This window comes from Microcebus murinus, chromosome 1, assembly GCF_040939455.1.
Source record: "Microcebus murinus isolate Inina chromosome 1, M.murinus_Inina_mat1.0, whole genome shotgun sequence".
Classification (NCBI taxonomy): Eukaryota; Metazoa; Chordata; class Mammalia; order Primates; family Cheirogaleidae; genus Microcebus; species Microcebus murinus.
Window position 1 is genome coordinate 149,472,034 of NC_134104.1, and position 25,362 is coordinate 149,497,395.

At 47.4% G+C, this 25,362-nt stretch overlaps 2 protein-coding genes across 4 annotated transcripts in view; both read right to left on the minus strand.

The window, feature by feature from the left end:
* The window catches only part of HIGD1A (HIG1 hypoxia inducible domain family member 1A), a 463,894-nt gene that overhangs the window by 423,141 nt on the left and 15,391 nt on the right, over window positions 1–25,362 (minus strand). The gene's annotated exons all lie outside the window — the stretch shown is intronic.
* On the minus strand, window positions 8,800–12,107 carry CCRL2 (C-C motif chemokine receptor like 2). Of its 3 annotated transcripts, XM_076006778.1 has the most exons (3): window positions 12,000–12,107; window positions 11,683–11,751; window positions 8,800–9,918 (listed from the first exon to the last, which is right to left on the minus strand). In XM_076006778.1, exon 3 carries the CDS (start codon window positions 9,904–9,906, stop codon window positions 8,851–8,853), a length of 1,056 nt encoding a protein of 351 aa, XP_075862893.1. In that variant the 5' UTR covers window positions 9,907–9,918; window positions 11,683–11,751; window positions 12,000–12,107; the 3' UTR covers window positions 8,800–8,850. The 3 variants fall into 3 exon arrangements, with proteins under 3 accessions (XP_075862893.1, XP_012625864.2, XP_012625863.2); XM_012770410.2 differs by lacking the exons at window positions 11,683–11,751; window positions 12,000–12,107 and adding an exon at window positions 10,475–10,745; XM_012770409.2 differs by lacking the exons at window positions 11,683–11,751; window positions 12,000–12,107 and adding an exon at window positions 10,343–10,461.

Below are 25,362 nucleotides of genomic sequence, written 5' to 3' on the forward strand. Positions count from 1 at the left end.
GAGTGGCTGGATTTCAGTCCCATGTGCCCTTCCCTGGTCAGGAGGCCACTGTCAGGGATCAGTCGGCCTGCTGCACAGGCCACCCCGAAACAGAAGACTGACCAGGTACAGGATGCCCGAGCCCCTTCCTCTGCACTTCCTGTGACATTTCACAATTTATCCTGCACTGGTGGCACTTCCCCGCACAGACTGCGCTGTGGTGGCTTCCAAGATGGGGCTCCCTGCAGGGGAAGCATTCACCTTCAATTTCAGAAACCCTCCCTCCATGGCCAGCCCCAGCGATGCTGGCCCACTGCCAAACCCAGCTGTGACACCAGACACACTCAGCGGCCCAGTGATAGCGTCACCTCCCCCCACTCAGGGCCACAACTCAAGACTGGTTTGGGCAGAGCTTCTTATCATTTTCATGTTGGTCTCCTGGGGCTTCTAAGGCCCACATCTTTCTCAGAAGAAGTTGTTCCCTCTTCCAGCTTATTTGCCATGCCTTCCTTTCTTTGCTTTTCTCTTTCCCGTGTTTCCGTGCATTCTACAAAACAGTCTGCGGGTGTAGAGTAATCTAATCCCTATTGAATCGAAAAAAGAATTTTACTTAGTCCTTGAATTTTCAAACAATTCCAATGAATATTTTTTTTTCCCCACCAGAGACTGACCCCCTCCACCCTTGCCCCATGTAATAAAATCTTCTAATTTCTTTTTACCTTCTTTTTCCAGTCATACAATCCAACTCACCGTTTTCCATTGAGGCTGAGTCTTTGTTACTTATGTCCATGAAAATTGTTGCATTTACCTAATGCACAAACCAGAGGAAGCTGAGAAGGGTGTGTGTGTGTGGGGGGGTCGTTGAGGGCCTTGGCGTGGCTGCAGACAAGCGCCAAGTACCTCTGCATTAGTCCCCGACGGTCCCTTGCTCTTGCTTAGTGTGTTTCTAAACATGTGGGGAACAATGAAAACCGGGCCAGACGTTCTATTGATGACTATATACATAGAGAATGTACATAAAATATGATAAGTGAAAAATACTGCATCAGAAGAAGGAATACTGATGCCACATGATCTTTTAAAAAGATACCCAACTCACTAGTCGTAAGGTAGTCACTTTTCTCTGGTTGGATCAGCAGAATTTAAAATTGAAGTTATTAACGGCGAGGATGTGACGGAGCAGGCGGTCTGACGTAGCATTCACAGGTCTGTACGTTCACACAGAGCTTTAGGGGAACGGTTTAGCAGCACTTGTCAACATTTTTGGGGGAGAGCATTCACCTGTCAACATTTTTGGGGGAGAGCATTCTCCGCCGCCGGTGCCCCTGCTCTGGTGCCCGGGGGTGCCGGTGAGGTCTGAGAGGCAGTGGGCTCCGAGGCAGTGGGTACCTGCGCCCGCCGCAGGGCTCTTCACCGGTGGGGTGGGTTCGCTTTGGACAAGTCACGTGCCCCGTGGTGCCGGGAGCCTCTGGCCACCTCACACCAGGAGGAGCGTCACGTGCTCCCGGGTCTCGGGAAAGCCGACTGAGGCGGTGCGCACTTCTTTCCCAGGGAATTGGCTTCTACCCATCAAGGGCGGCAGACTCCTTTGGCTGATCGTTGTGTTCAGAAATAACCACAGCCCAGGCCTGAGTGGGAGGAAGGAGTGGCCTGGGCAGCAGGACATCTGAAGCCCAGTCCCAGCTCTGCTGCTGCGTCGTGGCTGTGTGACCTCGGGTAAGTCCCTTAACTCCTCTGGGCTCAGCTTTCTTTGTGGGTAAAATCAGGGGCTTGGGCCTGTTCTCTCTACAGTGCTCCCACAGGCAGACAGAGTCTGGCTGCAACCGTGAGGGTCAGACGAGGAGGAGGATTTTAAAATTTGTCCTTGTGGGCAACTGCTATAGACTGAATGTTTATGTCCCCTCGGCCATCTATTCTTTTTTTTTTTTTTGAGAGAGAGAGTCTCACTCTGTCCCCCAGGCTGGAGTGCTGTGGTGTCAGCCTTGCTCACAGCAACCTCAAACTCCTGGGCTCCAGCAATCCTCCTGCCTTAGCCTCCCAAATAGCTGGGACTACAGGCATGTGCCACCATGCCCAGCTAATTTTTTTTCTGTATATTTTAGTTGCACAATTAATTTCTTTCTATTTTTAGTAGAGACGGGGTCTTGCTCTTGCTTAGGCTGGCTTTGAACTCTTGACCTTGAGCAAGCCTCCCGCCTCGCCTCGGCCTCCCAGAGTGCTAGGATTATAGGCGTGAGCCACCACACTGGCCTCTTCTTTGCAACACAGCCTGGAGCCGTTCTCCAGGTGGGACCCTTTCAGAGGGTCTGAGAGATCCAACTGTTATCATCGTGATACTAAGAACTTATTCCTTTCTAATTATCTTGTGAGTGGCATTTTCCAGAGGCTATTTGGCATTTGATAAGTCAACAGATTAGAGGAACAAGGAGATAGAGAATCCAGCTTCTTTCATTAAGTGAGACATTAAAAGGAATTTGCAAAAGTATAAAACAACACCTCTCTTCTCATTACAGCCTTTTCTTTTCAAAAATACAGATATTTTTTCATAATATTTATGTTAATGTGTAATGGGCTTGTTGTTTAAAAAAGTCAAGGTATCATTAAGTATCATTGATATATTAAGATACCAACATTTAAAATTTTTGTGTTTAAATTTTTAGTACTGTAACTAGTCCACATAAACAAAAGATCTGTGGTACCCTCAAGTTGTAAGCACATAAAAGGGTTCTGATATTCAAAAAGTTTGGAATCACTGCCCTGAAACTCTCCCTGGGTGCACAGGGAGATGTATGTAAGAATGTTCAGTTGGAACATAAAAAGAAACCAAAAATAGTGGAAATCTCAAAGCCTATCCTCAACAGAGAAGACAGATAAATTGTGGCCTATTTCTACAGTACGTACCATACAGGAGTGAATGGGTCAGTGTCCATCAAAGATACTGTAAAATGAGCTAGTAGGAGAAGGACTAGACTATGAGACTATTTACATGATTTTAAATGCATGGTAAACAACACTGTGTTTTGCTTATGAGTACCTGTGCTAAAAACAACAAGGCATGACCCAGAGGGAGTGAGCAGGTGTATGAGGTGCTGGGCAGGTGCTTTCTTGCTCCAAGCACAAAATGCGCACGCCCCCTCTGGGAGCAACTCCTGGGCTAGGCCTTGGCTGAAGACATTGAGGGGGCCTGTCCCTGTCCTTGCCCAGGCATCTCATGTGATGGGAGACTGGGACTGCCCTCTCCTTAGGGCATATTGCTGGCCTTGCCCACTGCAAACAAGCAGCTTCTGATGCTCTTTACTAACAGGATTAGAGAAAAGAAAATTTGCCAACTGCAAACCAGGTGCAAGGGGAAGTGCTGACTTGCCCCAGCAATGAAACCACACCTGGCGCTGCAGCTGCAGTGGCAGCACCCACTTAAGTTTGCAGTGATCCACTTTCGTTCTCCGAGATGCCTTTGTCTCCTATGCAGGACAAACAGGTGAGCTGAACGGAGGTGTGGTGGGAATCTTCACCCTTAGGTCTTTCAAGTTCCTGCTGCAATTCCTCCAGACATGTGGTGTTGCCTTTGGAATTTGGCTGGTAGAGACAGTTCCAAAGGCTTCCACTTGGCCCTCACTCTGTGGGTCAGAGAAACAGCGTGGGGACTCTGCCAGTTGCTGAGTATCTCTATTGCAATTATGCATCCTGAAACTGGGGAGATAACTATGGATGGACATAGGGACCCTCTGGGCCCACTATGAGACAGACCTGAGCTAAAACTCTGGGATCAATGACATCCAGAAACTTCTACTTTGCCTGGTAGACCACGGAGATGTTTTAGGTCCCTTGGAATTGGTGTCAGTGCAGAGATCTCCCAAAAGCTTAATTTATTAATATTTCCTTTTCCCCAGTGCCCAGTTACCCTGGGGTAAATGGCCCTGGGTTTCTTTGGGGAAGGCTGGGAGAAAGATGATGGGAGTAAATTGCTTGCAATGTCGCAGGATCTTTCCTCTAGAAGATCCAGCCTCCCTTCTGTTCAAGGGGTCTGGGGCTGTAAACTTCCTTGAATCTGGGAATTGATGGAAGGGCCATGACTCAGTTTTAGTGATTGAAGTTAGACTCCTGTTCGCTAGAGATAGAACACTTCTGCTTATACAGATCAAGGAAGAATTTAGTAGACTGTCCCTGTATTTCAGTTCCAGGGACACCGTGATCAATAGCCAATGCCAAAGATCTCTGGGGGTCAGACTGTCCTGATCCCTGCCCGGGCTCCACTGTCCATCATGGTAGCCACGCCCACATTGTCTCTGGCAATTCAGTGTCACCACACGGTCCCTGCATCTTCAGGGTCCCACCGTCCCCTTTGTATTTAGGAATCCCAGTTTGATGGTAGCAGTTCTCACTGCAGTTCCTGACCTACACAGAAGAGCCACACTGAGTTCCTTAAGGATGCTGGAGCTCACTGATTCTTCACAGTGTGGCAGAGGGTATGTATGTCCTCTGGGCCTGTCCTGGGTGGGTGAGTGAGTCCTGCCTGACACAGCAGATCCGCCAGCATGTCAATCTCCCTAAGCACTTAGACACTTCCCTCTCTACTACACCGAGGAAGTTCTGCCACTTCTACTTCATTGAGTGTAGGCCGCCTTTGAGCTGATTTTCACTCAACCAACAAGGAAACCGGTAGAGCCATTCCCAGCTCCTCAAACAAAAGCACGGATTCCTTCCAAACTCCAACGCGGCTGCCCACACGTGCACGGGGACTCCTAAGTGTTGTCGTCGCCCTGTGGCGGTTTAGGGTAACGGGGAGAGGAAAGGCTTGGGCAGGGCTGTCACCCACCACACGCCAGCGCTTCCTAACTGCCCGTTAAAAGGAGTCCTGGGGCCATTTATCTTTGCTCTTGTCCTGGCTGTCATAAAAGATCTGTTTTTTTAAAAAATGAGTAAATACGTTGAAATTAAAGTTGCCAGGTTTAGGAATCCTCCCCTCCCTACAAGACATCCAGTTGAGTTTGAATTTCAGATAATCAACAAATGCTGTAATTATTGTTTATGGGACATACTTAAAAGTCATTTGTTGCTTAACTGAAACTCAAATTTAACTGAGCGTCTTGTATTGTTTTTTCAGCTCCAGCAAATGTTTAGAGAGTGCCTTTCCAAGACAAGTTACACTCCCAGAATGGAGTAACTGGAGGATTTTAGAGGCTTTTTAAATTACTGTCTTGGGGTATAGTTGACATACAATAAACGGCATATTTAAGACGTACAATATCATACATTTTTCACACATGTCTATGCCAGTGAAACCATCATCACCATCAAAATAGCAAACATATCTGCTGAAAAACTGTTAAATAAAAAAAAAAAAAATAGCAAACATATCCACCATCCCCCCAAATTTCCTGGTGCCCCTTTGTAATCTATCCTCTCCCCCTTACCCTCAACATCCTCAGAACCACTGATTTGCTGCCACTATGGATTCGTTTGCATTTCCTAGAATTTTATATAAATGGAATCATAAAATAAATACTCTTTTAAAAAAAAATCTGGCTTCCTTCACTCAGCGCTTTGAAGTTTCATGCATGTGTCTGTGTGTGTCAATAGTTTGTTCCTTTTTACTAATAAGCAATATTCCATCATATAGATGTGCCACTGTCTGTTTGTCCATTCACCTGTGGAGGGACAGTTGGGTTATTTCCAACTTGGGGCTACGTAAATAAGCTGTTATGAACACCTGTGTACAAGCCTTTGTATGGGCGTACATGTTCTTTTCGCTCGGGTAAACACTCAGGAGCGGAATGGCTGGTAGGTGTAGGCTTAACTTTTTATGACACTGCCAGATTTTCCAAAGTGGTTGCACCATTTTACATTCCCACCAGCAGCCTATGAGAGTTCCAATTGTTCTACATCTTTTTAAAGCTAGAAACACTGCTATTTAAAATGTCACCATTAGTTTCTTTCTTTTCTTTTATAGTGGGGACTAGCATTTGTCTTTGGGATAGAGGGATCCTTTCTTTGTTCTGGGAAGGAACCCTGAGTGACTTCTTTTAGTTATACCCGTTACCTGTGCTCACTCCAGCCCACCTTGGGGCCAGGCCCGTAGCCCTATCTACAAAGAGTAGACCCAGCCACAAGGCCTCAGTGGGTGGTGCAAGGTGCCAAAGAAGAGATTTTCATCATGGCTTCAGCAGAACTGAAATCATTGGCGTAAGTCCTTTTGTTCCTCTTCCTAATTCCTCTCCAACCAACAGCTGCTTCATTTATCCTCTCTGCCCCCTTCTATCACATTCCCCACCCTAGTGTCACAGACTTTCCTTTACTTTCCTGAACAATTCACCGCTGGCTCGAAACTCCATAGAGTCTTCAGCACAAGACCAAAGTCCTTAGTCAGCTGAGTCCCTTCTCCCCAGCACAGTGGTTCTCAGAGTGGGGACCCCAGGCCAGCAGCACCAACATCCTCTGGGAATGTGTTAGCAAGGCATATTCTGGGGACCTGCCCCAGACATGCTGAGTCGGAAACTCTGCGGTGGGCCCAGCAATCCGTGTTTCAACACAGCGGTTGTGATGTGTGCTGATGTTGGAGACCCACGGCCATGGCATCTAGTTTGGAGCCATTTATGGTTACTCAAGCATGTCACTTGAGGTTCTCTTCCACCATCCTAATAAGCTTTTCAAATATTTTCTCTAACACACACGAGGTCTTTGGTTATGAGGTAAGTCCATGGTGAATTATGATGTTTGGAAAACAAGATTTTTTCCACCTTGTTTCATCGATATAAAGCAAATTTCTATCCATCAGTCTTGAGAAATTAAGGACCCTCTTTGGTTGGCCATTGTGGTTTCAACAGGTCAGAGGTCTGCATGTGTCCCAATTTGCACCGTTGATTTAACCATTGAAGGAGGGACGGGGACCCACCGTTTTCCTCGAAGGTTCGATGGCTTGAGCGGATGCCTGATGCAGGGAGGGGGCAGAGTGTGCCAGCGCTCTGGGGTGCAGCAGGAGGGGGCAAGCTGGTTAGGCCTTCAGCAAGGATCGCTGCTGAGTCTCCAGCTCTGTCCCATGCAAACATGAGGATGAGGCAGCCAGCTGAGGCCCCATGTCTGCAGGACTCAGCCACGAGCAATGGCTGTTCGACATTAGCAAGGCAGTGGTGACTTTGAGGCCTCCAGAACCAGGGGCAGGATTACCAAGAGACCAGTAAGTATGGAGTCCAACTCTGAACACCAGAGACAGGAAGACGGTTTTAGAACCAAGGATCAGCCGCCCTTACAGATCTCGGGGTACCAGAGGACATAACCCTACATGACAAGCTGGCCTTCCGTTGATGTGGCAGGTGAGAGCTTATGCTCTATTAATTCAGCCACAGGAAGGAAGTGAGACATCATTTGGTAGTAAGAGGTTGGGGAGGCCTGAGGTATGTGCTATATTTAAAAGGACGTAGCATTCATTTTATTAGACATTTCTAAACATTTTGTGCATTGACTGTGTTACAATGTCCTAAGGTTCCACAGCCTTGAAGATAAAGTAGGAGGAAATCTAGAAACTTGGGGAAGCTCACAGGTTGGGGTGCAGGTGTGGCGTTCAGGGATTTGGGGTGTGGCAAGTAGCCAAGAGAGCTTCCACAGAACACACCTCTTCCCACCCCCACCCCCCAGCCTCTAATTAACCAGTTCTTTTAATTACGTGCAAGAAAATGTGCCTGAAAAGCTACTTCCATATAAACAGGTTGCTTCCAATTTAGAATGCAGTCAAATTGACTTTAAAAGCAATTTGTTAATTGTTTTAAGATACACTTAATAAATGTTTTAAAATTCATTTCATGTATTTTGTTGCCCAATTTTTGGGAATTTTGGCATGCTGGAGCAAATGGTACCTGGATTTGTGTCCCAGTCCTGTCATTTTCTAGTTGTATGAGCTTGGCCAAATTTCTGAGCCATGGTGTCCTTCTCAGAGAAATGAGACAAGTCCCATCCACACTATGGACAGGCAGGGAGAGGTGAAGGCGCTCACATCTGTAAAGAGCCTAGCACAGTGCCTGAGACAAATTCAGTGTTCAGTATGAAGACTGAACTCTGATCTTTTTCTTTTGCTAAAAACTCCTTCCTAAGGAGGCCAGCTGGGTCAGGCTGACAAATGCTAAATTCCCACTAAGAGGCTTTTGTTAACCAAGTAAAGCAGTGGTTTACTTCCCAACCGGATTCTGGTATGGCATTAACATCAACTAAAAGATAAGAAGCCCCTATCATAACTCAAGCATCCTAGCAGATCCCTATCATAAATTTAAAATATCTTAACTTGAGCATCCTAGCAGATGCCTATTCGTAAATTTAAAGCATCTTAAGGCATCCTTAAAGCATCCTAGCAGGTGCCTATCGTAAATTTAAAATGTCCTCCTGTCTGGACCTCCCAGAGTGCTCACACCCTTATCTTAAAATAAGCATATCCTTTCTGGTCTTCTAGATAAAGTCTAACTCTCTCAGCCAAAGGCCAGCCAAGAAATCTTTAAACCCACCTATAACCTGTAAGCCCCTGCTTTGAGATGTCCCACTTTTTTGTACCAAACCAATGTATGCCTCTCATGTACTGATTTGTGACTTTGCCTATAACCCTTATCTCTCTGAAAATGTATAAAACTGAACTGTAACCCAGCCACAGCGAGCCCACTTGCTCAAGGCTTCTTGGGAGTGGCTCCGGGTCATGGTCCTCAAATTGGGCTCAGAATAAACTTCTTTCAAATATTTCAGGGCTTGGATTTTTTTCGTCCACAAGTAAATGTTTGTTCATCCCCTGTTTCTTCCTCTATCCTATTGGATATACAAATGTGTAAAGAACACAAAACAATGCAAAGACACAAAAACCCGTGTTTATTTGTCTTGCTATTGGTGGATGCTAGTTCACAGTAGGGTGGAATGGCTCTGTTCGTCTCTTGCTGTGCTTTGTACAGATTCCTCCCTGGATTGGGTTGGGGTGCTATTGGGCAGGCGGAGAAGGCACCGGAGGTATTCCCTAAATGCCTTGTCGAGAAACACGTAGAGGAGAGGGTTGACACAGCAGTGGGTGGTGGCGATGATTTTTGTTATCTGAACACTTCTGTCCAAATTGTAGTTGCTCCTGCAGTCATCCAGGGAGAAGTAGTCTTTGAAAGCAGACAGGAAAAGTGCAACACTGTGGGGTGCCCAAATCAGAAGGAAGACGACCACCATGGCGAAAACAAGCTTGAAAAGGTCATGCCTCCTCTCCCTGAACCTTAGTGTTTTTCTCATTGGCACATAGAAAAATATCAAAGCGAACAATGGGAAAACAACAACGGAAACGTTCATCATTAGAGCCAGAAAATTCTTCCAGAATGTCTTGTCCATTGGCAGGAAGGGGGGTCTGCAGAAGGTGCACTTGTAGACCTGGGCTTCCATCTGAGGTTTATAAAACATGTATTCAAGCAAAACAGCCAGAAGGATGACTGTTACCCACGCCAGGACACTCGTAATGATGCTGCAGGGCACCGTCCTGGTGGCCCGGGAAAAGCATCGCGTATGCGAAAACACCAGGTATCTTTGCCACGTAAGGAGGATGTTGAAAAGTGCCCCCCCATATAGTCCTACGGAGCAGAGTCCAACGAGAATTTTACACATGGGGTCACTGAGATTGCCCCCGTGGGAGGCAGCGTAAGCCCAGAATGGCAGGGTGAGCAAGAAACACAAGTTTGAAACTGTCAAGTTTAAAAAATAGATATTTTCCATGTGTTTGAGTCCTTTATATTTTACCAGGATAAGCACGACCATGACATTGCCCAGGAGACCGGCCAGGAAGACCAGGGAGAAGAGCTGGGGCTCCAGCTGGGCTGAGAGGGCCTGGACGTCATACTTGTCACACTGTTCTGCCTCATTGTCCTTCAGGTCATCCTCTATGAGGACGTCATACTCGTCGTCTGGTGCCGACGTGTAATTGGCCATCCTCAGGCCGTCCTATGGAGAAATGGGAGATTATCTTTCCCTTCCCACAGCTGTGTAATCCCAGAGGAAACAGCAAGCAGGACTAGAGCCCCTGCAGCCCCACGTTCTCTTTGCTGGCACCTAATTTTAGCCAGCGTAGGTCCCCGTCTCGGAAGATAAACATTTCTTCGACAGGTGCCCACTCCCCCAGAGCAGCCACTGCCCCGATCGGCCGCCGGAGCACACAGGTGCTCTGCAGGCTCCTAGCTGCCCCGGGGAAATAAAGCCAGCACGACACCCTCCTCACACAACCTATGTTCTCTCGGGAGAAACGAGACTAGTCATCTTGAAAACACCATGTAAGCAAATACACCACGAAACAGAACCAAGTATTGTGGCTTAATTTCAAGAAATCAGTGTGGATCCGAATTTTTATGTGTTTAAAAAGTCTGCTTACCCCCTCAAGCAGCTTCCTGTGACAGGCTGAAATGTCTTTCTCTCGAAGGACAGAAACGAATGTTTGCAAAAGTGAAACCACACTAAGAAGCATCAGCATGGCCATAACGGGCTAAATGCATAGATGACTTACCACTGACAGAGTTCATGGGGGGCAAGGACACAGCCTCCCCACCCCGCATCCGTACAGCTGTGGGAATGGTGGCGGACGGCTTCCTTTTGAACAGACCGTTGCTGACCCCGAGGGGCACGAGAAGCCACTGTTTATTCCTCTGGTGGCTCTACCCCTCCAGCCTCAGATCTCAGGGACCATCGGAAATAAAGAAACTCAGAAGCTCCCTCAGATGTCCGGAGGATCTCTGGAGTGCCCGAGAGAAACCGGGAAGTTGTTTTCTCCTCCCCCACCCCCTGGCGCCTGCACCCCGCCTTTGATTTCCCTGTGGCCTTCAGACAGCCCGGCCTGGCTGCCCCAGATAAGGAAGCCAAGTCATGCTGCTCGGAGTGATAAGGAGGGGGTGATGTCAAGGGCTGAGACATTGCGAGACCCCTCTGGCTGCTGGCAGGTGACACTCTGGGTAGGTGACAGCTACCGGCTGGCTACCACGAGAGGAGAGGAGTGTTCACTGCACCCCTGAGTCCAGACCGGAGGGTCCTGCCCCTCCCATGTGGCTTCTCCCCGGCACTGGCAGAAGCCCGCTCCCTGATTTATGACGGGGGTCAGGAACCTGCAGTGAGAACCACACTGAGCGGTGCGTGCTAGCATTTTTACTTTCATTTTTGAGTGGCACTGTGTGCTTTGGCTGAGGGATGAGGTCTCGAGAGAGAATTTTGGGAAAGAGTCCGTTGGGAAGGGGCTGGGGGGTGGAGGGCAGAAATGGGGCCTCAGTGACGGTGAGCATAGGGCAGCCCTGACATTGACATTGAGGAAAGCAAGGAGTTTTGTAAGCAGTGGTGAGCGATGAGTGCCGGGACGCTTGGGGGGCTGACCCTGCTCTGCAAAGGAGGACCACGGAGGGAAATCCCCTGGTGAGGTTTTTGAGTGACGTCAAGTCTTCGAGTCAGGCGGGAGGGAATCCGAGGAGGACAAGTTTAACCCCAAACTGAGGCTGGGGTTCGGCTGGATCCAAGGCCAGAGAGAAAGGAAACAGAGCAGACCAGACTGTGAATGGTGGAAGGCGGGGAGACGGGAGGGACAGGGTGCAGCTTGGAAGAAGGATGAACTGAGAAGAGCAACTTGAAAGGACCGGAAATACCCGTATGTGACCCTCTCAGGTCAAGGATTCTCTGTAGCTGTAACTGACTTAATTTGGGACCAGTCCCACCCATTTGCTTAGTACTTACATCTGGTTAAATGCATGCTTTTTCATGCCAAAGATGTGTTTGAGGTGGCATTCAATGCAAAATGTGTACCTGTCAAAATAGAAAATGAAGAAATCATTAAGAGAAAAACAAACATAAAAGGAGCCCAGGCAGATATGAGAATGAGCACTAAATTTCACCCCAAGCCTGCGGCAGCCAAGGCAAAAAACTAAACATAACGATGCTTGACCTCAGAGGGGCATGTGAGCGTGGGAATCCGGGCTGTGATTGTCTTCTTCCCTGGGGTGAGGTTCCCGGGAGTGAATGAGGGTCACCATGCCCTGGGAAGCTCTACCCACCCACTGGTGGTGGCGACAGCCTGGGGGCAGCAGTGGTCCTTCTAACTAGGGGCTCTCCTTTCTGCGGCTGGCCAACTTGGAGCCACAACAGGACATCCAGCCCCTTGAGTGAGTAGTTGGCAGTGGCTCATGATGCTTTATTCCTGACGCTCACTGGTCAGTCCCATACAAGGGAAGGAGAGTCAGGTCAAACTCTGAAGCTTGAAAAACCCCATGACACTGCTCATTAGATGGTTCAATGGAGGAAAAACCCAGCAGGCAAGCACCTCATCTACTCTGTGCCCCAGAATCACATGAAATGTGAAGTTTCCCAAAGAAAAACACTGTTGTATAAATTCGGGATCTCCCTAACTTTGCAATACTAGCTAGGGCTTCATTTTCAGTATTCTTTTATTTTGGCTCGATTCCCAGCATGCTGCCTACCCACATTCCAGCCACGGATTCTTAAAACTTCTAACTTGGTAGGAAGGAATAGTTTACAAGTCGGAAGTTGAGGCAGAAGGAAAGTTCTATGTACCATTCCCAAATCTAAACCCCAATAGGGCCATCCTTGTTGGTGAAACCACACCACTGCTGTGGCTTTGGCATGTGGCCCACAGATCTTACCTTTGAAGGTCTGGCTTCCTCTTTATCACTATCATTCAATACTAATTGCAGCCTAAGAAACCATCACTTTATACTCTCATTCCTCCATAGGTGGAGATCACTCATTTGCTCAATTTATTTATTTTACAATGTTTATGGAGTGTCCAGCCCTGTTCTAGGTGCCAAGGATAAAATCTTGACCTTCATGGAGCTCACAGGCTACAGACAGAAGACAAAATAAGTAAGTAAATTGTAGGGTAGTGGGAGAGATGTGCTTTGGAGAGAAGCAAAGCAGGGAAGGAGAATAAGACAGGCCAGGGGCTCACATTCTAAACAGAGTAGTCAGGGAAAGCCTTGCGAGGAGGTGGGCACAGAAGTAGCAAATGATTAGGTCCAATAATTCATGCTCGTAATCTCATTCTTTCTTGATACCAAGGAGATTGAAAACAAACACTGGGTGAAAACTTTAGCAATAATTCTATGGAAGATTCAGCAATATTCCTCATATCACACTGACCCCCCAATAAAAAAGCAAAGGTCACCAGTTGTCAATGTATTGCCTTCCAGACCCCAATCTCACTTGTCTTTGTCCTTTGTGATTCTAGAGCTGGACGCTGCACACATTTCTCCTTTGCCGGCTGGCGTAGAAGTCATGGGAGGGTCACAGTAAGAGCCAGGGTCTTTTCTTTCGAGTTCCAGAATTTGTTTTTATTTTGTGTTTGCTCCTTGGGCTGGCCTGCTGGTGCTATGTGTATAGCAGAGAAGCCACCCCTCCTCCCATAGACATGGAAGGGAAATACTGACAGTGGGGAATATGTAACAGAGAGAATGGCCTGGAAAAAAAAATGGCAAAAATATTTTCTGTCTCTTTAAAACATGCTTCACTCCTTTTTGAGAATGAAAATGTGCATCCCTGCCTCAGGCCAGTGGTTGGGAGGGGCAGGGTAAGTCTTTTGTTTATTTGTGCAACAGAAGGTGGCCCAGCCTGGACCTGGTAAAGGGAGGTCTTGAGCATAGGTCATGAGATTGCCTTCAGCGGAGATGAGATGATCAGAATCATCAACTGTAGTTGAACAGTAATTGCCTGAAGCTGAGAACCCACCCTTTAAAAGCTCTGTATTTCACTTTCAATAAAGGGCTGATAACTAGAATCTATTTAGAATTCAGGAAAATCAGCAAGGAAAAATCAAACAACACTATCAAAAAGTGGGCAAAGGACATGAACAGAAACTTTCCAAAAGAAGACAGAATAATGGCCAACAAACATATGAAAAAATGCTCAACATCTCTAATTATCAGGGAAAAGCAAATCAAAACCACAATGAGATATCAGTTATCTCCAGTGAGAATGGCCTTTATTAACAAGTCCCCAAACAATAAATGTTGGCGTGGATGTGGAGAGATACGAACACTCCTACATTGCTGGTGGGACTGCAAACTAGTTCAGCCTCTGTGGAAAGCAATATGGAGATACCTTAAAGTGATACAAGTGGATCTACCATTTGATCCAGCAATTTCACTACTGGGCATCTACCCAAAAGAACAAAGGTCACTCTATAAAAAAGACACCTGCACTCAAATGTTTATAGCAGCACAATTCACAATTGCAAAGATGTGAAAACAACCAAAGTGCCCATCAACACATGAATGGATTAATAAAATATGGTATATGTATACCATGGAGTACTTTTCAGCTATAAGAAATAACGGTGATATAGCACCTCTTGTATTTTCCTGGATAGAGCTGGAACCCATTCTATTAAGTGAAATATCCCAAGAATGGAAAAATAAGCACCACATGTACTCACCAGCAAATTGGTATTAACGGATCAACACCTCAGTGGACATATAGGAACAACATTTATTGGGTGTCAGCAGGTGGGAGGAAGGGGATGGGTATATACATATACAATGAGTATGATGCGCACCAACTATGGGATGGACACGCTTGAAGCTCTGACTCTAGGGGGAAGGGGGGCAAGGGCAATATATGTAACCTTAACATTTGTACCCCTATAATATGCTGGGGAAAAAAAAAAGCTCTGTATTTCTGCAAATGTTCAGGAAATTTGGATTTTGATCCAAGAAGGTCTGCCATTTTTCCTCCTTTACTGGCAAAGGAATCTCTTTCCTCCTCCCCCAAACCCTTGTCCTTGTTCTTCTGATTCAGCCTCGTGGACAAGTACCAAGTTTTTGGTAGCATGTGAAGACACAGGGTTGCCCACCCTCCCTTGAATTTTGCTGACCCCATGACAGGTGACAGGTGGCTCCTTATTGAGTTTTGCAGGCACCCTGAGAGCTGCTTCTTTGGCAGAGGCATGCTGGAGACCCAGGGTGCCTGCCCTCCTGAGAGTCTCACTGGGACCCCTCAGGCAGTTTCCAACCTGCAGCACCTCAGCGGACTTCTTGACCATCCTGCGGGCTATTGCCATACCCTCTCTAACAAGGGCTGAGAGAGCAAGGAGGGCATCCCCCACCTTTGCCCCTTCTTGGGTGCCTTCCCTCAGCCTAGAGGTAGCACTGCTTCTATGCCTGCATTCCTTGTTCTGCAGAGTTCTCCTTACTCCCTTTAGTAGCTCATCCCCTTTCATTTATAATTATTTACATTTAGTGTTCATTGTTCACATTACTGGTGTGGTTTCTTCCTCTTGACTGGATGATTGATGCACACGACGTTAAATTTACTTCAGTGTTTGTTTTTCCATTCTTTAGAGACTTAGGACAATGATCTCTAGTTCCTTCCAGATTGTTGCAAAAGGCATTAAGTCATCCTCAAACACTGCAAGTACTCACTATTGAATTGGAAATAATTGATGGACACACATGTGCATGGAGGGAAGGGAAACTCAACAGAAATCGGGAGAATCGGGTAGGACAGGATGGGCGAAAAACTACCTAATGGGTACAATGACCACTACCTGGGTGACAGACATAATTATAACCATGACTCAAGCATTATAAAAGCAATCCATGTAACCAAAATGATTTGTATCCCCATAATATTTTGAAATAAAAAAAGGAAAAAAATTAGTTCAGTGAAAGGGTGGTAGAATGCTGGGATGATGACTTGTTCAGAGGTCTAACTTGATATTGAGAAATGGGATTAGAATGTTTCAAATTATGATAACTATCCCTTACAATGGCTTCTTCAACTATCAGTTCTCCCAGATTATCAAACAATCATCCTGTGTAATTTTGATCAGAAAATATTACAATATTACAAGCAAATATTACAATATTACAGAATATTTGTATAGAAAAAAGAATTCATGATAGTGATATTCTCAAATAACAGCTAGTATAAGTTTTAGATAGCACTGGTTCTTAATGGAAAATGTGCAAAATCTATTTTTAGAAAAGAATCAACTTTCTGTTGGATTAGTTGTTTGGTATTGAGTAGTTGATTGAAGGGGCAGATACCCTCATGTTGTAATTTTGGAAATTCTGAGACTGCTCATCCTGCCCCCGGATTTTCTCCTTCATACTGGCTAGTGCCTAAAATTCCCCCTTAGTGCTTCCCCCTCTCAGTAGCTGGGATACTAGGAGGGCAGCAAAAGGGAGGTGATACTTCTAAAATTCAATTTTATTGATAACCAACCCTGGAAATATAGACTTTATATGTACTTCCTGGAAGAAAATTTGTTAACTATTTCCTAAAGCTGTCTTTCCCAATGCGTGTTCAGTTTCTTCTGCAGTATGCTAAGCAGTATAAAAAAAAAAAATTAAAAAAAAAAAGGTGCGTGTAAGTGGGGGAGGGGATTTGCTCAAATAAGTTTGAAGCAGGAGTCCTCAAACTGCTTAAACAGGGGGCCAGTTCACTGTCCCTCAGACCGTTGGAGGGCTGTTGGAGAGAGCGGCGCACATTCCACACATGCGCACTGTGGGCCCGGGACGAGTCGGCTGCTAAGCAGGACAGGCAGCGGTGGCAAAAACACCTGGCTGGATAAATGTCCTCGGTGGGCCACATGTGGCCCGCAGGCCCTAGTTTGAGGACTCCTGGTTTGAAGAATAGCTGGACTAAAAAAATAAAGCAAGTGTCTCTACTACAGGAATTCTCAGAGGTTTTGATATGCTAATAATAGACATTATGACCCTCCCTGAGGAAGAGAGAGTATGCAGTGTTTCCCAAAAGTGCCTGATCACAGAAACCCTCTTTAAAATTTTCCTACAGATAAGTATGAGCCAAGGGGTCTATAGAGCACATTTCGAGAAACGTCTCCTTGGACATACAGGCATTACCGTGTTGTGTGCTGGCCCAGAAAATGGGCCCCCACGGCTCTGAAGGAGCTCACTGACAGAGGGTCTTGGCCACTGCACTCTGAGACCCATCTCTACATTCATGCCAAGGCCACGCCTGCCACAGGCTGCCGCCCCTCCATGCCCCTGAGAGGGACAGGCACGGTGACAGGCCCCTCCCTAGGAGATGGGCTCCTCTGACAGGCAACTTTGGCTGATGTTTGCTCCCAACCCTGCTTCCTTCCCTGTCCCCTTCACTTGGTTTCGGACCTGCATTGTGATTGGATTGCTTTCTCAGCTGCCTCCGGCTCCCTTTGCAATTTCTCTCACAGACTTTTCCTCTAATACTTTCCTTTTATGCCAAATCCCGTCTTTTGACATCTGTACTTTGATTTGAACTACACAGCCTTGGAGGGAAAGGCACCAGCTCCCAGAGAGTCTTGAGTTCCTTGCTTACTAGGGAGTGGCACATTTTGCAGTGTCTTAATTTCTGTCTTTTCTTCTGACACCCCCCCCCCCCAATCTACTTGTGGCCTGCTGGGACTAATATTTTTGGAGGGACATAAACCACTGAATTCTGACATACCCCAACCCTGTCATGTTTAGCCAACTCCTCCGTTCATGCACCTTTTTCTATTTCTCATTGCTGTTCTGCTTTGCGCGACCTCTGCCGTAACCTCTCTTCCCAATGTTCCACTTTGTCCCCAGGCTTTGCCTCTGTGCCTCTGGATGACAGACAATCTCCCTGACATCTTTACTCTATTCCAAGAACATTCCCAGCCTCTCTTACCCCTTGAGGCTACCCCTTCCCTCTCACATCCATCTCAAACATGGGAAGCAGAAGGTGGCATTCACAGCCTCAGTGCTGCTTTCTGACCATTAATCCTATGCCTGGATGTAGAGGAGACTGCTCTGGTCTCTAGTTCTCCCGCTGGATCACCCTCTACTCCCCCCACCACTGCCATCTCATCTGTATGATGGCCCCCGTATTTTACTGAAGACTTGTGTATGTGGGTAAAGGGCTTCTATTCACCCCAGTTCCCTCCATCATCCTGGTGACCCCCTTCCAGTGCCCAAGTCCCTAAGCTCATTAACTGAACTTCACTGGCCTTCAGTTTCACTCCACTATTGTCCACACCCAAACTCAGATTTTCAGGTTTGTTAACATTGATTTACTGCTGAACTCTTACAATAAAATCTCTCACTTTTCTTTTCTTTTCTTTTCTTTTCTTTTCTTTTCTTTTCTTTTCTTTTCTTTTCTTTTCTTTTCTTTTCTTTTCTTTTCTTTTCTTTTCTCTTCTCTTCTCTTCTCTTCTCTTCTCTTCTCTTCTCTTCTCTTCTCTTCTCTTCTCTTCTCTTCTCTTTTCTTTTCTTTTCTTTTCTTTTCTTTTCTTTTCTTTTCTTTTCTTTTCGAGACACAGTCTCACTCTGTTGCCCGGGCTAGAGTGCCGTGGCGTCAGCCTAGCTCACAGCAACCTCAAACTCAAGCAATCCTCCTGCCTCAGCCTCCTGAGTAGCTGGGACTACAGGCATGCACCACCATGCCCGGCTAATCTTTTTCTATATATTTTTAGTTGGCCAATTAATTTCTTTCTATTTTTAGTACAGATGGGGTCTTGTCTTGAACTCCTGAGCTCAAATGATCCGCCCACCTCAGGCTCCCAGAGTGCTAGGATTACAGGTGTGAGCCACCGTGGCCTTACTTTTCTGATGACAACTGCTACCTCTTTGGTCTCTCTCACTCCATTTACTCTTTCTGTAACTTTTGTTCTTCATCAAGCCTTCTAGCCTCTGCCCATCCACCCCTCCTGTGGTCATACCCCTCCTTGTCCAGCTCAGATCCAATAGCCTATATCACTTAGTCACTCTTTGTCAATAACCTGGCCTCCCTTGAAGCCCCAGCGCTAGATAAATTCATCAATCTACTTCTCCCCTCCATTCTTTGTTTGAGTATGTGTTTCTGAGCAGCTGTTTAAAACCACTTTGAAGATAAGCTCTTCATGAAGATAAGATCCATTGCTCATTTGTGGTCTCCAATCTCAACCGGTTTCCCTCTGGTAGGTTCCCTGGTAACTCAGTCCTGAGTGTCACAATTGATCACTTTATCCCATTTTTTTATCAGCTATTTCAAGCCATTTAGAGCTTCTATTCTCCACCCCCACCAAAAAACTACTGCCATTTACTCTCAGAAGATAATCTCATCTCCTCCTTTTCTCAGAGCTCTCTCAACTCCCTGGTCCCCACCTTCAAATGTAACTGTGGTATATCTACATTTTTCCTCCATCCGTGGATGGATTTGCTCCTCTTACTTATATCAAAGGCTAATTTCTCCTCTTGCCCTCTGAATCTCATTCTGTTTAACCTTCATCAGTTGTTTCCCGATTTTCTTTTTAGCTCCAACCTCTACTTCCTCTATTAGGGTCTTCAGAATTTTAAAATGCTCAGGTCTCTCTCTTAAATAAAGACTACAAACCCATCCTTGACCCTGCACATTGCTCTAACTATGTACTGTCTCTTCTCTCCGTCTTCATTAGTTGTCTAGACTCACTGTTCCTCTTTCACCATTGCTCATGCCCCACTCAACTCCCTGCAGCCTGGCTTCTGTCCCTACCATTGTACTGAGACTGGTCTCCCAGGTTCACCCACACACCCTTGTAATGTAATCAGCTGCTCTGCTAAGCTGGGGCAGCTAATGCACATGTGCCATGAACAGAGAGTGTCTGATTTCTCCTAGCTCTCCAGTACTAGAAATACTGGCAACGACAACTCCACCACCCTAACGTCAACAACACGTACACACCGTCACACTTAGGGCTTCCCAAGCTGAAGCAGTGCTTAAGATATTTGAAACCCTTCTAGAATCTACAATGCATTAACGCGGGACTTTGCAGTGAAGATGGCAGAGTGAAGCAGGATCACAGACTCTCCCTTCTCTAATACCTCGCAAGATGACCAAAATAACAATTCTAATAAAAATTCTAAAATTTGTCAGCAACAACTACACAAGAAACAAGGTACATCCTTGTACTAAAACTTTGAAACATATTATGTTAGAGCTATGCCTAAACCCAATCCTACTATAGACACAGCACCGAAGAAAGAAGGAAAATCAATAAATTCTGAGAATTATCCTAATACTCTCGAATTAGGAGACAAGTGGACTCAGAAGGTGAGAATGTATTTATGGAAAGAAAAGAAAAAATCCATGGAGTAAAAACTCCTACATCCCAGAGGGTAAGGGTATTTCTAGGACTGTTCACAGTGTAGCACAAAGTATGAGTTAGGGCAACAACACAAATTCTGCAAGAGTGGGATACACCCTTGTATACAGTGAGTGGGCTCTGGTAATAAAATTTTGATCCTTTCTTTGGGATTTTGAGTCTTTATACTTATAATAGTAATGAAATACTTTTAATAAAGTAATGACTTAATAAAATATTTCAGGGTTCTAATAGTATATAGACCTTTGTTAGAGGTATGTAATAGGTTGGTTAGATCTGCCAACTGTCCCTCATGGTGATCCATTTCCTTGTGTGTTTTGTAGTCTCAATGTGAGCTCCTCTTTATTGGGGGTGATTTTCTCTGCAGTAACTTTCCTTGGTCTGAAGTGGGAGGTCTTCCTTCCAGGGGAGTTTTGTGTTTGTTTCAGGCAGGAGCACTGGTGGTATTGATGGCCTGAGATGAATTTTCCTGCCCGGTTTTGGGGGTCTCCCATTTTGAGGGTATTATAAAATGGAACCTCATATTTGCAGGAAACATAGGTTTTTGGATTCTCAGAGTAGACCTTTCCCCTCTCCACTTAGAGCACAGGCAGCAATAGATCAGCTTTCTTGTCCTCCTCTGCCTGTGGGTGCTCTTCCTCTGGTCCATCTTTTCCCAAGTGCTGGCTCAGTTCCAGCTCCCCATAGCACATAGCCCAAGGTCTTGCTGTCTGCCCACATGCTGGAATTACACTTAGTAGCCTTTTTTATGTGTGTGGGCTTTGATTTGTCTACATTAGACAATTGCCAAAATAGTAACTATCCATTGAGTAGTCAGCAGGGGTCCTCAAACTGTTTAAACAGGGGGCCAGTTCACTGTCCCTCAGACCGTTGGAGGGCCGTTGGAGAGTGCGGCGCACATTCCACACATGTGCACTGTGGGCCCGGGACGAGTCGGCTGCTAAGCAGGACAGGCAGCAGTGATAAAAACACCCGGCGGGCCGGATAAATGTCCTCAGCGGGCTGCATGTGACCCACGGGCCATAGTTTGAGGACCCCTGGAGTAGTGTTTCAGTGAATGTTTGTTGTAAATTATAGCTCGTTTATTCATTTCACAAGGAATCTTTCTGCCATCCTGTAACCACTCTCTGCTCTTTTCCACCCTGCTTTATGTCCAGGGGGGCATACCTTGTTAACAGCTGGCCCACCTGTCCTCTGATTATCAGTTGGGCTTGGCCATGGAGAATTTAGGCAGGAGATTAGGGAGTGAGGTCAGGGGATTTATCCTCTGGCTCCCTCCTGGTGAGGTCTCAGTGGGCTGATGTGTCCCTTGACCTAAGGGCAGCTCTTATCAGACCTTGTGCTCCCTCCCCACTTCTGGCCTAGCAGCAGAAATGGTTATCTGCTCTCACTTGCACCAGGCGCCCACCATGTAATGTGGTTTCCCTATACTCTGTCCAAATCTTTGTACAGAATCCCGTTGCTAAGCTCTTCTCAGTTGCCTTCCTTCAATGTGCCATTTGGTTTCTGCCAAGACCAAATGACACATCTCTCAAGTGCAGGAACTTTGCTAGACCCCAGGAGAAAACGGTGAAGAAAGTAGACCTGTCCTCTGCCCCCATGGCACTGACACTCCAGAGAGGGGTGGTCAGGGACATAAGGGACTATGGTTCGGGGACTCGTGTGCTCAGCTGGGGGTGCACATGGAGCTGGAGGAGCAGTCCCAAGGGTGCCTGGCCTTGCCTGTGAGGGGCAAGGAAAGGTTTCACGGGCAGGTGCCGTCACAGCTGGACTCAGGAGTGGGCGCTGGCCAGGCGAGGAGTGGGGCCTCTTGCTCTCTCCTCCCCTTCCTCCTGATGTCTGCGTTTTCAATTTCTTGAGGGACTCTCTACTCGTGTCTCAGAGGTGGGGAAAGGGAAGAGAGGGTCACAGAATTCAAGGTGACATTTTATTACTTACTGGCATCTGTGACTCAGTTTTAGTGAAAGATAAGATTGAAACCAAGAACCAGACTATTTTAGGTTGGATTCTGGCACCCAGGCATCTGAGAAGCAGAGCTGTATGCAGAAGGCTTGTGGGGAGGGGGCTCCAGGAGACACTCCTGGAAGGGAGCAAACGAGGCAGGACTGGGCAGAGGGAGACGCTACCCATGATGTGGACATGACAGAGGACTCGGTTGACCCTACAAGGACCTGTGGAGCTGGGGTGCCCGTCAGAGTTGTCCCGAGTTGAGGAAGGGGCCCATCCTCTGCACTCCCACATTGGCTGTGATTGGCTCAGCCCCCCTTGGGAGTGTGTTCCTGGGGCAAGCAGATCCAGTTCCCAGTGTGTGTGGGGGTGTCAGTCTCAGCAGCTCTGTCCCCACCTGTGGGGGTCGGTAGTGGGGGGGAGTGCATTGGCTCTGAACAGGGAATGTGGGCAGGGTCCCACGACTCCACTGTACAGCCGGAGGGCTCAGGATTTCCTGAAAATTTCATTTACCCTGAATGACAAGAAATGTAAACTGGAATTTCCAAAGCCACAGTGTCACAAGGCCATGGAACCCATACAGGGCACATCGAGGGAGGAAGTCACGTGCACCTCGGGGCCACACCGCCCACTGGCTCCACTCAACCATCTGACCAGTTGGTTACTCAATCAAGCATGAAGAGTCCAGTTTTCATAGGACCAGGTCAGGTTGGACAGTCACTGATTTGATATTAACCATCTTAAGAAGGTAAGAAATGTTTCTTTATGAACAGAAGTAAAATATATTAATAATACACTAGGTAGCATGCTTACTTTAAAAATATTCCCTTTAATAAAATGATAATAAATGATGACACATTTTAACTGTGCAGGAAAGGGTTTGGGCCTGGTCCTCAGCTGGGGGCTGGGCCTCTTCCCCCTGCCCAGCTGTCACCCCTGGGAGGTCCCTGAGGCTCCTTGGAGGCCCCACGGTGTCTCCTTTCCCAGGCTTCCAGCCTCCGAGGACCCCTCCTTGTCAGACCCAGCTCCCTCCTCTGCATGGAGGAGGATTCCATAGTCCCCACCTCCTTCTCGACCCAAAGGACTCAGCCAACCCTCTGGAAAGGACCTTGGAAAGGGCCCTTCCATCTCCCAGTAAACTAGGACCTTCAAACCACCGAGGCTGGTCCTATCCCCTCCGAGAGCCCAGAACTTGGGGACAGAAGTTGTGGTTTTCTCAGGGGAGGAAGGAGGAGACACTACTTTGTTCTCCTTTGCCATGAGTCGGCTGAGGAAGAGACCAGGCAGAAGTTATCAAGTTGTTTTGCCCTTCTAAATTGGATCGCAGAGTCCGGAGATGTTTTTCCATCCTTATCTTACTTGGTGTCACCACAGCATGTCGCATTGCTGACACTTCCTCTTCCTCCCGGAGCCCTCCTCCCCGGGCTGCTAAGGCACCGTCTAGATTTGGCTCTGCCTTGCTTGGCACACTTCCTCATTGTTCTTTGGGGCTCCTTTTGCTGCCTGTATTCCTCGGGGCTCTGTTTGAGCTATTTTGTCCCTCCTGCCCCCATAGCATCCAATGCCCGTGATGATCCCTGCTGCAGGTCTCCACCCGGCCACTGTGAGCCCAGCGCCAGCACCCAGCTTCCCCGACGCTGCCACCTGGACAGCCTCAGGATTTCTAGCTTAGCCTGTCCTGAAACACAGGCCCCATCACCCCCCGCCCTCAAACCGGCGCTCCTCATCTCGCTGGGACAAGGCCCAAGCCCTCACCCCTCAGTCCCCCCCATCCAAGTCTTGCCTCACAGCTGCCTCCAGATTCCTTAACTTCTTTCCACCCAGAGCTCTCCTGCCTGGGCCTGCACCGCATGCGAGGAATGTGAGCACTACCAAAACCTCTGCTAGGGGCTCCACCTCCGCCTCTCCCGTCCCCAGTACAATCGCCACACTGCCCGGGCCAGTCCTAGTCCCAAACAGGCATTTAGTCCCTGGCTTAAAAACCCTGCCCACCCCATTGGCCCCACGCCCTCCCGGGTACAGAGTGCGAGGCCCGTCCTCCTCTGTGCTCTACTCCCAAGTTCCCGTCCCACCCCCTTTCACTCTCCTCTCCTCTCACTTTCTACGCCAGGAAGCTGCTCCCTAGTCCCTGAAGTTGCCTCCCCCAGTGGCGCCTGGATGCCTTGTCATACCTTTCCGCTGGAATTCCTGCATTCCCTGCCCCCACACACTCAGTTTTCCTTGCAATTGTTCCTGGGTGAAAGACCCCACCCCCAGCCCATGTATCCACAGGCTGGAGCTGCTGTGGTCTAAGGGACACCCTCATCTGCTGCACGCTGGCAGTGGGGAGGCTCCAGGGGGACTCGCTAGGGGCGCGTGGGAAGGCAGTCGAAGTGATGGAGTGAGGTGGATGAGTGGATGAAAACAGAGAGAGTGCCCGAGGACTGCCCAGGCTCCTGTGGCCGTGAAAGAATCCAGAATGTTCCATGAGTCTGGAGTAAGCGGCAGAAATCTGTAAGGGCCCTGCGCCAGCCCCCACATGCTCCAGGGTCCTCCCTGGCAAGACCACAACAAGGTGAAAGCACTAGTGGGGCTCTTTAGCGGTGGCCCTGCCAACATTGCGGGTGGGCAAGCTTGTGTTCCTGGGAAGCTTGTTCACAAGGCCATCGGATGCTGCTAGGTGCCATAACCTACACACCTCTAGATGGGACAGCTAAAAGTCTTCAGATACTTCTGGATGTCCCCTGGGGGGAATGCCATCCCCCTGTTGAGAACTACTGCACTAGAAGAACCAACTGTGGGACGGTGGAAAGGGGAAAAAAAATGGTTAGGGAGCATTGAACAGAAAGTGAATCCTATGCATCTTGAATTTGATGGAAAAATCACAGGGTTGCATTGAATGAGGGAGGATAGAATGGAAACCTGGGCTCTAAAGCAAATGTGGCTCAGAATGAGGGAAGGTTGGTTGTAAAACAGTTCCATTTGTGCTGATATAACCCCAGGCATCAGCAGGGCCATTCCTCGTTATCAGGGTCTAGCTGAGCCGCAGGCTCAGATAGCCCAGGCTGGGCTGGGAGGCAGCACATGCCCTGGGAGCATGCGTCACTCTGCATGAAACTGTTTCTCTCCCTGGCCCCTATCTTTAGGGCTTACATCAGTCCTTGAATAGAGGAACTTGCTGGTGTTACAACCCCAGCACCATCACACCCTCTCCTCAACAGATATTTTTTGAATTAATGAATAATTTTAAATCTAAATCCCCTAAATTAGTGACATTTTCTACTGTGATCTATTATTTGCTCGTTGGTGGAAGAAGTTTGATAGAGGAGAAAGATCACTACTTGGACCCTCAAAGTGAGGCAGCGCTTTGAGAGAGGCAATGTGATTTTTTTAAA